Source organism: Heterodontus francisci, chromosome 13, assembly GCF_036365525.1.
Source record: "Heterodontus francisci isolate sHetFra1 chromosome 13, sHetFra1.hap1, whole genome shotgun sequence".
Lineage (NCBI taxonomy): Eukaryota > Metazoa > Chordata > Chondrichthyes > Heterodontiformes > Heterodontidae > Heterodontus > Heterodontus francisci.
The window spans coordinates 17261753-17277480 of record NC_090383.1 but is presented as its reverse complement, the minus strand read 5'-3'; the positions used below and the strand labels follow the sequence as shown (position 1 = coordinate 17277480).

Below are 15728 nucleotides of genomic sequence, written 5' to 3'. Positions count from 1 at the left end.
TTGTCCTTCAGATTGGTAGAGGTCGTGTTTTGGAAGGTGCTGTCTAAGGAGCTTTGGTGCATTGCTGCAGTGCATCTTGTAGATGGTACACACTGCTGCCACTGTGCGTCCGTGGTGGAGGGAGTGAATGTTTGTAGATGGGGTGCCAATCAAGCGGGCTGCTTTGTCCTGGATGGTGTCGAGCTTCTTGAGTGTTGTTGGAGCTGCACCCATCCAGGCAAGTGGAGAGTATTCCATCACACTCCTGACTTGTGCCTTGTAGATGGTGGACAGACTTTGGGGAGTGAGTTACTCGCCTCAGGACACCTAGTCTCTGACCTGCTCCTGTAGCCACAGTATTTATATGGCTACTCCAGTTCAGTTTCTGGTCAATGGTAGCCCCTAGGATGTTGATAGTGGGGGTTTCAGCGATGGTAATGCCATTGAATGTCAAGGGGAGATGGTTAGATTCTCTCTTGTTGGAGATGGTCATTGCCTGGCACTTGTGTGGCGTGAATGTTACTTGCCACTTATCAGCCCAAGCCTGGATATTGTCCAGGTCTTGCTGCATTTCTACACAGACTGCTTCAGTATCTGAGGAGTCACGAATGGTGCTGAACATTGTGCAATCATCAGAGAACATCCCCACTTCTGACCTTATGATTGAAGGACGATCATTGATGAAGCAGCTGAAGATGGTTGGGCCTAGGACACTTCCCTGAGGAATTCCTGCAGTGATGTCCTGGAGCTCAGATGATTGACCTCCAACAACCACAACCATCTTCCTTTGCGCTAGTTATGACTCCAGCCAGCAGAGGGTTTTCTCCCTGATTCCCATTGACCTGAGTTTTGCTCGGACTCTTTGATACCATACTGGGTATGGTGGGAAAGTAAGTGGTGAGGAGGATGCAAAGGGGCAGCAGAGGAATATAAACATGTTGGGTTTGTGGGCAAGAACATGGCAGATGGAATACAATGTGGCGAAGCATGAAGTTATCCATTTGGTAAGAAAAATTTAAAAAGCAGAATATTTTTTATGAACGGTGAGAGACTGGGAAATGTTTGCATTCAGAGGGACCTGGGTGTCTTTGTACATGAATCGCTGAAAGTTAACATGCAGGTTCAGCAAGTAATTAGGAAGGCAAATGGCATGTTAACTTTTGTTATAAAAGGTGTATAAGAGTAAAAAGTATTCCTAAAATTATAGTAATATAATAAGGGCATTGGTGAGGCCACACCTGGAGTATTGTGTGCAGTTTTAGTCTCCTTACCTAAGGAAGGACATAGTTGCTGTAGAGAGAGAGAGCAAAGAAAGTTCACTAGACTGGTTCCTGGGATGAGAACGTAAGAAATAGCAGCAGGAGTAGGCTAGATGGCCTCTCGAGCCTGCTCTGCCATTCAATAAGATCATGACTGATCTGGTCTTGGCCTCAACTTGATTTTCCTGCCTGTTCCCCATAACCGTTGACTCCCCTTGTAGTTCAGAAATCTATCTCAACCTTTAATATATTCAATGATCCAGCCTCCAGTGCTCTCTGGGGTACAGAATTCCAAAGATTCATGACCCTCTGAGAGAAGAAATTCCTCCTCATATCCATCTTAAATGGGCGACCTCTTATTCTGGAATTTGAGTGTTTTATTACCATGAAAAATCACTCCTGCAGTCTCCAGCATCTCATCCATCCTGCTTGGCCCTGGTTCCACCCTAGTTTTAGATACCTCCCCCCCCCCCCCCATCCTCTTAGCATCTACCCTGTCAAACCCCCTTCAGAATCTTTATGTTTCAATAAGATCACCTCTCGTTCTTCTAAACTCCCAATGAGTATAGGTCCAACCTGCTCAAACTTTCCTCATAAGAAAACCCATTCATCCCAGGAATCAATCTAGTGATCTTTCTCTGAATTGCTTCCAATGCATGTATATCCCTTCTTAGATAGGGAGACCAAAACAGAACGTAGTACTCTGGATGTGGTCTCATCAATGCCCTGTACATTGTAGCAAGACCTCCTTCCTGTTATACTCCATCCCCCTTGCAGTAAAGGCTAACATTCCATTTGCCTTCATAATTACTTGCTCTACCTACATGTTAACTTTTTGTGTTCTATTTCATTCTGGCTCTCTGCAAGCACAGCTTAGCTAATCCCACTCCTCTGTCCTTTCCCCATAGCCCTGTAATTTTTTCTCTTCAGATAATTATCCAATTCTGTTTCAAAAGCCCCGATTGAATGTGCCTCTGCCACACTCTCAGGCAGTGCATTCCAGATCCTAACCACTCGCTGTGTAAAAAAGTTTTTCCTCATGTCGCCGTTTGTTCATTTGCCAATCTTCTTAAGTTGGTGTCCTCTGGTTCTCGACCTTTCTGCCAATGGGAACAGTTTCTCCCTATCTACTCTGTCCAGACCCATCATGATTTTACTCACTTCACTTCGTTTGGAAGCCTTCACGCCCAATTTCTGTTTGAGTATTGGTGGAAAGTTGGTTCTGTGGAGTGTAAATGCATTGTACCTCTTTCCTAGATAAATGAGTGAATAAACAGGGGCTAATAGAATGGGGGGAGGAGGGAGAGGTATAAAGATAGGTTCACCGATCCCGTGCTACCTAGTGGGTAGCATTGCTTAAGCTAAGTATGGGTCAGAGAGCTACAATTTCAGTCTCAATACTTTAACCTGCATTCCCTCCCCAAGCTGAGCAACTAAATCAGTGAATTTACCCTGTTCATTTTTTAATGGTGTTTGAGTTAAATGAACTCACGTGCTGATTTTCCTTTTCCAGCTCTTCGTGAATTCCCTAATGATGTCTTTACGAACGAGGAAAGAAGACAAGGAGCCATAGCTCTCCATCTACTCTGTGTAAGTCATGGCTTCCTTTAGACACCACCATCCCAATGTGAAAAGCCTGGTTTGCCAAATGCAGGTATTTAAGGAGTATAATGACAGGTTATATCCCTCTGCTTGAATGGAATTACGTTTGCAAGTCACTGACAGCCTCAGATTGGCACCTAAGGACCAAAGGCAAAAGATTCTGTTTCGGATACTTGATGTGCTGAAACCAAAGTAGACAGTTGCTATTGAACCTGCTTGCTGTGACTCTCAGATCCAATAATATGGGGTGGGATAACTAAATACAAACATTGAAAGCATTCTCTCTTACAGAAGTACTCCCTGTAAACATTTTTTTAAAGACAACTTTTGCAGATGTCGCTTAAATGACTTTAAGTCAAATTCAAAAAATTTCCGAATTAATGTAAAAAAAATGCAGATTGTGAAAAGACCAAAATTCTGAGTCTTGGCACAGTACAATCTAGTCTGCTGTTTGCAGAAAGCCTCTTCTAATCTCATATCACCACATTGCTTTGGAAGTCATTTTAAATGCTGTTAAAGAGGGACTGACAAATTAGAGCCCTTCAAAAACCAGAGTGCTATTCAGAATTACGATTAACCCTAAGAAATATTTTGAACTATTACTGTTGTTTTACGAGGTACAGAGTGTTAATATCTTTTGTACCAATCAGATTGGAAAAGGGATTGAGCCTGAAGATGAGCAATGTCTAATAAGTTGTATGACAACAAAGCTAATCATTTTTTCTGATTTATTTCCCCTCCCTTCCTCTCCTGAGGCCGGTGAGTCATGTTGGTGCCGCAGGTGCTGTCGACCTTCTGATAACTAATCCAATTGACTATTCCTAAGTGTGAGCTTAGACAGTGACGAGGGGAGACAATTCCAGCATTGCCAGTAGCATCACAGACAGATCAATTCTTAGGCTCGGTTAAAGTCCACACACAGTGCAATTTCCAGTAGAAGTACTAACCAAGAGGGAGAACCTTGGTTAATTTGTCCCTTCACTGTTCCCTGGGCTGATTCAATACACCCAACAAAAACAACTTGTATTGTATAGTGCCTATGATGTAGAAAACTTAGCCACAGCATGTCACAGAGGAGGGAAAAAAGGTTACTAAACTGTTAAAAGAAATGGTGAGAGAGTTGGGAAGAGTGACTGGAAACCCTGCCGAAAAGCAGTGCTTTAAGAAAAATTTTCTCGGTCGAAGGAGATGTGGCGAGATCGAAGGGTTTACAGAAAGAGTTCCAGAGAGTAGGCCAGTGGTAGCTGAAGGTTTATCTATCAATGATGATATGATGGGTGGGAGGAATGAAGGGAAGGCATAAAGGTGAAAGGAGTAGAAGTAGGATGTGGCTGTGGAGGGATTTGGATTTGAAGACGGGGATTTTAAATTCACTGTGTGGGGAGACTGGCCACCTGTATAGATCTGTGAGGGTGGGAGTAGTAGGTGAACGGAACTTGGGCTGAATTTTCCTGGCCCATTGGAGACGGGCTGGGAGGTGGAAAAGCTGGCCATATGGCGGGGGATGGCATCGGGAGGGGATCCCAACATCTCCCCACCGCCATGGCATATTGCCAACAACAGAAGCTTTAGCAGCATGGTTGCTCACCAGGCAGCCAATTGAGCCACTTAATGGCCCAATTAAGGGTCACCTCCTGACCCCCGCGGGCATTTTGCCTGCATCAGGACGATCCGCTGCCGCATGGGGAGACCGCCAGCGGCTTCCTGGGGGGGGGGCCCTTGTTAATGAGTGCTCTATGGTCCATGGAGGGGCCCCACTGGCAGCAATGGCCCCCCCGAGGCTGGCACCACTGGCGCACCACATGCTTTCCCCACACCCTCCCCCCACTACCTCCTTGAATGCCTGCCTGCCTGGCCCCAGTTCCACCCAAAAACCTACTTTCTCTTCAAGGGCACCTTAGCATTGAGGCGCTCTCTCCCTGTTGCAGCCTCAGCAGGGCCCATCACTAGCAGTGCCAAGGCTGCTGAGCTGCCAACCCTCTGATTGGCCTGGCAGCCATAGGGGGCAGGTCGCCATCCTCAATTGGGTGGCGGCCCTGGCCACAGCCTGTTAATTGGCTGCTGCTGGCAAAATGCCACCCCAGGGTCCCACTGCCCACCCGAACAGGGTCAGCTCTCTCTTTCGCCTCCAGTGGCGGGACTTCTAGCTCCTTGAAAAAATTCAGCCCTTGGTGTTGGTGGCTGAGCTTTCGCTATGATTGGTATCACTGTATAACCAATGTGGTGGAGATCCAGTTCAAGTACAATGCTTCACTTCTCATCATGTGCTCCATCAAGTCATAAAACAGGAGTAACCAAAGCTCACCCAGAGAGAAAAAGTAGCAGATTTTTCTGTTAGGCCTACTAGTGAATCACTGAATGGGGAAGTCATCAGAGGGACTGCCCTTCCACTGGCTGGAAACACAGAGAGGAAAGGGACAATGGGACACATAAACAATGGGTATAGCCAGCCGAATGTGGGCAGGAGGCATGCCTTATGAGGGAACACATACTCATCTCAAGTGCAGAGCCAATCAGCTTTAGAAGAAAAGTCAAGCAAGCATGCTAATAGGGATAGTTTAGCATGTTTATTCATTCTCTTCCTCTTGAAGAAGGTTCTGTAGTTAGCTGAATCAAGGTGAGATCTGATCTCTGCACGTTCAGTTGTTGACTGTAAAAATATTTGAAGTTGATTGCAATCGCAGTTCTCGCAATTGCCCAGGTTTTCTTCAAGGCAGTTTTTCTATTTTAAATCAAATGGAAAATACTTAGCTTGCGGCAAATGACTTGCACAGATGTCGTTCTGCCTCACTCTCATTATAAAATGCAGGGAGGTGAATTCAGGGCACCTTTTGCCATTGTGATACGTCTCCTTAAAGCTCTGAATGTTGTACTGTTGCACTTGCCACTGTTTTTAAAAAAAAAATTTTAAGCCCTGCCTGCATTCTAGGTGAGAGGGACCTGTAAACTAGGCTGAGCTGTGCATGTTTCTTCTGAATTAGAATGATCATTCCGCCTTGCACTCAACAACTTTTTGCTTGCAGTAATCACCTAGATTTGAAGCTGATTGCAGTTGTTTACCCGTTGATTAAATTTACAAATGCTCTACATTCCCACCTGAAGTAGGAGCCTTTGTGCCTCACGCTATTTACATCTCAAAATAATTAAACTGTGCTGCTCAACGGCATCGAGTTGAAACTGCTTCATCACAATCAGGCGTAACATTAAAAAATTAAGGCTCATTGTATGTAGCTGCAGGAAGCCCATCTGCATTCATTCCAGCGAATGTGATGATTGCTGATTTTTGGCTCATATTTAAGTGGAAGATAATTACATATTTTTGAAGCGCTCTTTTGCAGTCAGCATTAAGTATTCCCAACCCAGAGTTAACAACGGACCACATGCAAAGTGCCCCCAACTGCGTGTTTCTGTTCCAGCTCCAGAAGAGCAGCCTTCACTGTAGGGGTGTCCCTGAAGGCCGCGAAGCTCTAGATGTAGGTACAGGCCCTAGTGGCTTTGGCCTGGTGAGGAGGCTGCCACTGCTACCTTGCTCACACCCAGGGGTTGGCAACGTGTCCAGACACAGACGCCAGCATCCATAGTTAAAAATTTTGAGGTCCGTGGTAATTTTAAATTCAGGGATGAGATTTCCGCCAAATGACAAAATTTCCAACATTGGGACTTCAGAAATCTGCCATTGGCTTCTTCCTTCACCTGCTGAGTATTTATTTCAGATTTCCAGCATTTGCAGTAGTTTGCTTTTGTGCTCGTTACGGACATTGGCTGAGGAATGATCGCCAGCATTAAAGATGGCGACACAGTTTGAAACATTGGCTGAAGACGGTTTGCCAGCACTAAAGATGGTGGTAGTTGTTAGAAGCATTGGCTGTAGGTGCTATGCCAGTATTAAAGATGCTAGTGACATTAATTTAGCAATGGTGCAATAGTGCGTCTGTTTACCAGCTGAGGTCAGTAAACAGTGAGGGGGGCATAGAGAGAGGGGGCACACAGAAAGAGAGGGAGTATAGAGAGAGGGGGAGAGGGAGAGAGGGAAGAGTGATAGAAACAGAGAGGGGAAAGAGAGAGAGACGAGAGAGGGACAGAGAAGGGAGAGGGATGGACACAGGGGAGAGAGGGGGACACAGAGGAGGGGAGAGAGAGGAACAGAGGAGGGAGAGGGAGAGAAGGGAGAGAGAGAGGAACACAGAGGGGGGAGAGAGAGGACACAGCGTTGGGGGGGGGGAGCGACACAGAGAGGAGAGAGAGATGAACACAGGGAGGAGAGAGAGAGAGGGGAGAGAGAAAGAATTCAAGATCAGTCCTGACAGATGGGCATCTGTCCGAATTCTCTGCATCGCTCATCAAGTGTGCGGACCGACATTGACTACTTGTGCAAACAAAAACAGTACCAGGTAACTGACTAAATAGGGAGAAATGTGTTTTAAATCGGACTGTGTTTTGATGGCATTAGGTTGGCTATACACTTTATATACACAGATTAATTGCCCTCATGTCTGTGGCTGAGTCAGAAATTTTGTCAGATGTCCGTGGTGCAACATGTTGGTGCCTATGCCTGCTGTAGGCCTCCGCTAAAAATAGCGGCCGGGCCCTGATGATGTCATCAGAGCCTGATCTACATATTTAAAGTAGGACCTCACCGGCTTCTGACAGGCGTCTTTGCTGCCTGCAATTTAAAATTGCAGTCAGCCAGATAGGAGCAAGCACAGAGTGGGTCTGTCTCCCTGCTTCATTTTAACTGCTGCCCCTTGCCTACGCCTCGTTTCCAGAGGGGCAAGAGCAGTTAAAATTGACTCCCTAAAGTTTAAGTCCAAGAGATGCTGATATTAATAAATCTTGGTTTTCTGATTTTGGATTTATCCTTGACTGAGACAGGAAGTACTGAAAAAAATCTTTGTCAAAGCTCCAGGCCCACAGATTTCAAACAGGGCAAACCAACAAATAAAAAATGTAAGTGCAAACAGAACTGATTTACCAGGGCCTTGGGGTCACATGTGGCCTGCTGGCTGCAGTTCTGCCACTCTTGGCATTTTCTATTTCCAATCATCCTCATAGTCTCTCCCAGTGAAATTTCCAGTCTTCATCCCCATTCAGTACTTTATCTTTAATAGGAGCCACACAGCTAACCAAGAGAGAACATGCTTATTCCATGCATCAAAAATAGGGTTTAAAGTTTCGCACCCATGAACTAGCTGGCATGTTGAAACTCGGGACACTTTGCTCCTTCACTAGCAACTGTGAATCTTTCTACTATGGAGACTTTTACATTGAGCAACTAAATTCAATGCAGAGGATGGACATCGTGTTGTCAGTCTCACTGACATATCAGGACCTGCTGCTATAACCACTTTACATTTAACAGGACCTGTTAGGTCAGGACAGACTTTACTGACTATGCAAAGAGCATTATTGGGATGCAAACAATTGACAGGTATCAGGAACGGGCAGCAATTTCCCTCTGATCGCTATAGCGAAGGGACAAAATTGGAAAAGCAGAATAGGAATTGATCATTTCCTGTCCTGCACTCACTGCCAATAGGAGTGAGAACTGAACGTCAATCCCAAATCCAAATCATTCCGAAAGGAGTCAAATTTTGCAAATATCCAAAGAAATAATTTACACAAAGCATGGATTTGGAATGAGCAAATTGAAATTGGCACTGCTGATGTCCAATACTGGTTTCTAACTGATGCCAAGAACCCCGTCCAAATCTCACTTTTGTGGCTGGCAGCAAGGGAGTAACTCTTAACATTTTTTATGCTTTTGCGAACACATTCTCTAGCACTGAAAAGAGGGAGGAGGCTGTTACCCTGTTAGTCTAATTGGAGAGAACCTGTGCCAAGCTTCCTGGTGGGAATGATAGATTGGGCAGCTGAAGAGGTTTCTTTATGATCTGATTGAGATGCTGAGGGGCTCAAACCTCCCACCCTTCTCCAATATGCACTGGGAAACATGTTCTGGGTGTCGACTATTTGTCACTCATGAGTTAGGAGTCTCTCATTCTCATGGAAGAATTGAAATTCAAGCTTAATGTGGGTAAATGGATTGCCCTGTGCGCTTCTGAATTATACAGACCAGCAAGTCCCAGCTTCAGCCCCTGCTTTGTACTGAACTTAGCCGATCTCAACCTGGGAAGTGCCCTCAGTGTCCGTCAGCCAGTTTACCTGCTCACCATACAGTGCTCCCTGCATAGGAAGGGGTATGCAGGTGTGGAGGTCAGCTGAAGCCAGCATTAGACCTTGCCTTGATATTCTTTCCATTGAATAACCCATTAATGTGTGAGTGTCCGGGATGATACGCAGAGAATGGTCATTTGAGTGAGATACCTGAGGGGTGCAAGCAGCTCTGAAACTGGACAGAAGGGGAGCAAAAGAGGAAGAGTTGAACGTGAAACCAGAACTGGGAATGCCAGTGATGCCAGATAGCCATGGTCATGATATTATATTATGTTACGGTATTATGAATGGCATGTGAAGAAGTTTCTTATTGATGTACAGGATGAGCAAACCTGAAACTAAACTGGATAACTGAGTGTAAAATGTTCTGTGATCTTCTTCTTGGGGTAGTTGGGCAGAGGAAGGGGGCGGGGTGTCTTTGGTCTGAAAGGCTCAGGTGCATGAGTATCTCTAATTCTTGGTGGGGGGCTAAAATAAAATGATTTCTCCTGACCTCCTTTCCTGCCTCTTCAGCTACTAAAGAGGTCTTGCTGGAAAACACCCTTTACTGGAAATTAAATCCTTTAAGTTCAATAAACAACATAAACCTTGATGACTTGGGGAAGGTGTTTACAGAGAAGTGATGTCACGATTTATGAGGGTCAGGAAGTTCTGACTTGCTGTTTGATTTTGCTTCTGAGATATTCTTTTGGCTCAGTTGGAGTGTGGACTGTGTTGAAAGCATTTGGAGAAAAGTCTACCATCCTTTTCCATCTCTTTGAGAAGCCTGAGAATCAAGTATAAGAAATAGAGAAATTAAAGCAGCATTTCTCCTGAGACGCTCCTGGAAAGCTTGCCAGATTAATCATGAGATGCGGTTGAAAAGAACTGCTCCAGAAAAGATCCCAGTGACCCGTCTACGTGTACTGGGATACCAGACTGCATGTCAATTTGGGACACAACTTATCTCATCCGTTTTCTTCAAGAATTCAGAAGTATTCAGCCAAAGTATTTTTTTTTGTCTTTTTTTGCGACAGAGCTCTGCCGAGAAAATTTCTGTATTTTTTTCAGTGTGCATGAGTTTGTGGGTGAGGTGTTTTAAAAGGGAACTTTCATATTTCAATCTGTGTGTTCATGCATTGCTTCTTTACTGGATAAGTCTTGTTTTATAATAAACTAATAATTTTGTTGTTTATTAAAGAAACCTGGTTGGTGTATTTCATTCTGGGATAAAGAGTAGAGTATATGATTGACCGTATCAGTAACTGGGTAAACATTTAAAAATATATGTTGTGACCTGTGGAGAAGTGGGACTAGAAAAGACAGTGCACTTCTCCCGCCTCGGTTGTAACATATAACTGGGGGTTCTGTGTGGGATAACCCAAAGCCGATGACGTGTAATTGTTAGAGGGGCACAAATAATTGAAAAGAGGAAAAGGAAAAACCAGGTTTCTTGTGCATTAGCATAAAGTTTGCACTACCAGAACGTCTTGGTCAGTTGCTGAGATCTTTCTGGAGAAGGAGGACTTATCCCTGAGTGAATTGAGAAACTTAACCAAGATTAAGTGAATAGCATTGGCAGCAGAATTGGAGTTAGAATTAAAACCAGGACCTAAGAAAGCAGACATAATTGAAGTAATACCACAGCATTTGAAATTGGAAAAAAAGGAGAACCAGATGATAGTTGAATTAGCTAAAATTCAGTTGCAGATGAGGCAGCTTGAACTTGAAAAAGAAAAGGAAATGGAAATAAAAAAACGTGAGCTTGAGCAGGAAAGAGAATTGACAATGAAAAAACATGAACTTGACAGAGAGGAAAGGGCAAAAGAGGGAGCATTTCCAAGAGAAAGAAAAGAAAGGGAATTGGAAGTTAAAAGGCTGGATCTAAGTCAAAAGAGTGGCCATGGCTCCAAGGAAAATTCTGGTGAGGAAAGATCTGACTCCGGCCCAGGACCCAGTGGAGAACTGTTTAAATTTGTGCAAGCCCTTCCGAAGTTTGAGGAAAGGGATATGGAGGCATTTTTCAGTTCTTTTGAAAAGTTAGCCAGATAATTGAAGTGACCGAAGGAAAGCTGGGCATGGCATGTGCAAAGCTGGTTGATGGGCAGAGTTCATGAAGTTTATGCCATGCTTTCTGAGGAGGTTTCTGCCGATTATGCGATGGCAAAAAAGGCTATTCTCGCTGCATATGAGTTAGTCCCTCAAGCTTACTGGCTGAAATTTCGAAACCTCCGGAGACAGCATGGGCAGACATATATAGAATTTGAGAGGATAAAGCAAATTAATTTTGATTGTTGGATGTGGGAATTAAAGTTAGAGGCCACATGTGAGAACCTTAGGGAAACAGCTGGAAGAATTTAAAAATTCACTTCCTCTGTTAGTTAGAACCCATGTAGAGAGCCAGAAGGTTTCAACAGCCAGTGAGGCAGCTGAGATCGCTGATAATTACAAGCTTGTTGACAAGCCCAAACCCTTTGTCTGTCAACCCCACAAACCTGAGAAGGATAGAAGGTGGGAGGATGAAAGGAAGACAAGTAGCTGGGGAGAAGAAGGGACAGCTAACACCTCAGGATCTCCTCCTCAAGCTAGAAAGGAAGCTTGCTGAGGGTGGAAGTGAGGTCCAAAAACCTAAGTGTTACCATTGCCACAAGGTGGGACACCTTTGTGTAGAATGCTGGAATTTGCGGGGTAAATCCATGGGACTTATTGGGGTACACAAGGCCAATGCAGAGAAAGGGGCCCTGACTGATAGTACGACAGATCAGCCTTTAGGTCTGACTGCAGATATAAAGCCAAGTACAAAATCAGCTGTGAGTGCGGGGATCGTGAATAAGATACCTGAGAGTTATAGGGAATTCTTGTCAAAGAAAATGTAGATCATTATCCCTCAAGTGAGGCAGGTAAACCTATAGTTATACTTAGGGACACAGGAGCAACCCAAACTCTGTCGCTGGGGAAAGGCATAAATTTCCACCAGAGAGCACACTGAATGCCATGGTTTCAGTGAATGGTATCGGCGGCAAGTATATACCTGTACCTTTGTATCAGGTGCACCTAGAGTGTAACCTAGTGTCTGGAAATGGTAACTGTAAGAGTTGTCCATAGTTTGCCTGTAGATGGAGTTGACTTACTCCTGGGGAATGATTCGGCCAGAGCGAAGGTAGTAGCTTCTCCAGTAGTCACGGAAAAACCAAGTGAAGTTAAACAGACAGAGCAGTTGCAAGAAAAGGTTTCAGGGAGTTTTCCTTCATGTGTAGTGATCCGAACAATAGCTAAACAAATTCCATGGTCGAAGGTAAAATTGGCACCACAGACAGCCGAATATCTGAAACTTTCTTTGGGGATTTGGATAATCCGAAGCAAATGTTTAGGAAGTTGTCTCTGATTAAGGCTCAGACCAGACAGTCTTTTCCAATGCCAAGTGATGTCATTTGGACTAAAGAAATGCCCCAGCCACTTTTCAGAGACTAATGAACCAAGTGGTAGCCAGTGTTCCTAACGGTGTGGTTTACCTTGATGTTATGCTGGTATACAGTGACACTTGGAAGGACCACTTGAACAACTAGAAGCTCTGTTTAGAAAATTACAGTTGCTGATTTGGTAATAAAACTTGCTGAAAGTGAATTTGCAAAAGCTAGAGTAACCTGCCTCGGGCATATAGAAGGGCAAGGACAAGTGTTGCCAAGAACAGCTAAGGTACAAACATTGGTGGAGTTCCCTACCCCGAAGACTTAGCGAGAAATCATGAGGTTTTTGGGAAGGTGTCGTTTTTACCGCAGGTTTGTATCAAATTTTAGTACTATAGCTGCTCCCTGACGGATTTGCTTCAAAAAAATAAAACCAAAGTAGTGTGGTCAGGAGCGTTCTAAGCATCTTTTGAGAGGCTAAAGCCATTTTGATCAATGAACCAGTGTTGGCTACCCCAAACTTCTCTAAGCCCTTCAAGGTGGCAATTGATGCCAGTGACCTGGGGGTCAGTGCAGTCCTGTTACAAGATGATGAATCAGGCATAGAAAGGCCAGTGGGATACTTTTCAAAAAAGCTAAATCGGCACCAAAAAAGATATTCAACAGTGGAAAAAGAAACCTGGGCTTATTATTAGCTCTTAAGCATTTTGAGGTCTATGTCCGCCATGACTACAGAGAGCTACTGGTATATACTGTTCATAACCCCCTAGCCTTTGTGGAAAAATTCAAAAAACAGAATGCCAGACCATTCCGATGGAGTTTACTATTGCAACCTCATCATTTAAAAATTATCCACATTGTGGGGAGAATGATGTAATTGCAAATGCTCTGTCTAGGATTTAACTTTGCTTTGAGTTATCTGAGTGCAAAGATGGTGCAAAGCAGAACTGTATTAACTACAGGTAAAGAGTGAATGAGAATGAGTGTGTAAATATGTTTTAATATTTTTCATCTTCTGTTTTTCCATACTTTGCAATGAAACACAGTTAAAAATGGTGTTTCATTCCTCCAAGGTTGGAGGCGTGGACTGTGTTGAAAGCAGTTGGAGATGAGCCTACCAGAGAACAGCCACCATCAGCTCATCCTTTTCCGTCTCTTTGAGAAGTCCTGAGAATCAAGTGTAAGAAATAGAGAAACTGAAGCATCATTTCTCCTGGGAATATTCTGCATAAACACTTGCTGTCCCCAAAAAATTATGAAGCAAAATTCCAGAATATTCACTGTGCACACTTCAATCCCTGGCCTGTCATACTCACTGGGCGACATTTCATCTTCCGTTGCCCCAGTAGTAATCACTGTGACCGATAGGGTTTTTGATCTTCAGTTCAAATCGCATCCTATAACATGCCATCCCATTGCAACCAGCTACGCAGTTGAGCTGATGTGGTGTGTTGCTCCCAGCAGTGGACAAACTACAGCTGCATAGAATTCATCTTTCAAATAACCAGATGGTGGTTATTTGAAGATATTGTGGTATAATTCATCTCCAACCCATACAGAAATGTATTTTCAAGAAACATAAATGCACATTTATCCTTAACATTTCCAGGTCCTTCAAATTAAATCTCAGGCTTGGCTTATTATCACTTGCTAATTTCATAGTGCCAGCACTTTGAAAACTTCTACAAATATGAATACATGGATCAAGCCTGTGACAGTACTCAAGAATGGAATGGCTGATTTTTTTCTTCTAAAACAGAACTTCCTCTGTGCTGTGTTCCAATCAACAGTACAGCTGACTTCAAAACATTTTAGCAACAGAGTAGATCTCACGTAATGTTGCTTACTGAGTCAGGTTACATTGTTCCTCGGGGTTGCTGCTAGCACAGGGGGAAGGGGTGCACATAGCCAGGAAAGAAGATGGTAAAATTTGTGCCCATAAACCATGGTCAGATGATTTGGAAGGGTGGCAGCTTGGCCTATCTTTGTGGAAGGTTGTGGGGGGAAGAGTTTGAATTTTGGACATAGCCTGGATCTGCTTCCACTCCATTTAAGTCCCACTATAGATTCTGCTAGAAGTAAGGGTGAGAGGAAGATGCAACCACTCTAATGAATTCAGCAGTGTAAATGCTGGGTTTAGACTGGATAATGTAATCTATTCTAAATGGTATTGCCTCCACCATAGGAACTGCCCATGTAAAACAAGGCACTGTAAAATAGGGGTATTTTACAGTGGCAGATGAGGAGGACTAATGCTGGACTCTGCAAAGTGAATTGCTGATTTCATTGTGACATTATCTAGAGAGTCGAATGGAGAGAAAAACCTCCACTTATAGAGTCATTTACGGCATAGAAGGAGGCCACTCGGCCCGTGTAGCTCTTTACACGACTTCGAGTGCCCCAAAGCACTTCACTGTGACTGAAATACTTTTGAAATGTAGACGCTGCTGTCATGTAGGCAAATACAGCAGCCAATTTGTCTGCAGCAAAGTTCCACAAACAAAAATGGGATAATTGACCAGATAATCAGTTCCATTGACTTTGACTGAGGGATAAATATTGGCCAGGACATTGGGAAGAACTCCCCTACCTTCCCTGCTCTTCTTCAAAGAAGAATGCTGTAGGTTATTTTATATTTACATGGTTTCAGTATTAATGTCTCATTCAAAGGAGAGTGCAGTGCTCGTTTAGTACCACACTGAAGTGGCACTCTGGATTATGTGCTCAAGTCTCTGGTGTGGGACTTGAACTCACAACTTTCTGACTCAGAGGCAAGAGTGCTACCAACTGAGAATACCAAATTGACTCAATGATAGCACTCTTATTGCATGCAAATTGAAGTTGAACAGCCAATTGCTATGCTGATGATAAGGTCCAGATGCCTAGGTCTGCCTGGGAGCTCCCTCCAGTATACTCTCAAAGTTGCCTCACAAATTGTTGTGTTCTGATGTGCCCTCTATAATTTTGCTCTTTGAAAAGGTATGAAAATTGAGATGCCTAAGGAGGAGACAGCATCAGAGGCTGAGCCTCCTGAGACAGAGGAACTTGGAGGTGAGACGCACACAGCAGGGTCAAGGAAAGCTGCTGGGAGAGAGCTGTATGGCAAACTAATCAGAGAGATTTTCAGTACTGTTTTTGCTCGTATCAGAGATGTAAAATAGCTGTAGTAACTAGGATGAGCCACATAGTTTAAATCTACCACCCTTTCAAAATTGCTCCATTCATCACCAAATGCAGAATTCCAATGAAACTCCTAAGTCCACGAGCATCTGTTCCCATTCCAGTGCAATGTAACATTTTCAAAAGAAAAAGTAGTGACCATCAGCAA

At 43.9% G+C, this 15728-nt stretch overlaps 1 protein-coding gene across 2 annotated transcripts in view; it reads left to right on the top strand.

Moving 5' to 3' along the window:
- The window catches only part of LOC137376249 (sodium/potassium/calcium exchanger 3-like), a 451264-nt gene that overhangs the window by 268041 nt on the left and 167495 nt on the right, over positions 1 to 15728 (top strand). For both annotated transcript variants that reach the window (XR_010976157.1, XM_068044421.1), the window contains exon 3: positions 2752 to 2828. Coding sequence is in view for 1 of the 2 variants with exons in the window: in XM_068044421.1 (XP_067900522.1) it covers positions 2752 to 2828 (77 nt within the window). In the remaining variant the exon portion in view is untranslated. The remainder of the gene's footprint in view (positions 1 to 2751; positions 2829 to 15728) is intronic.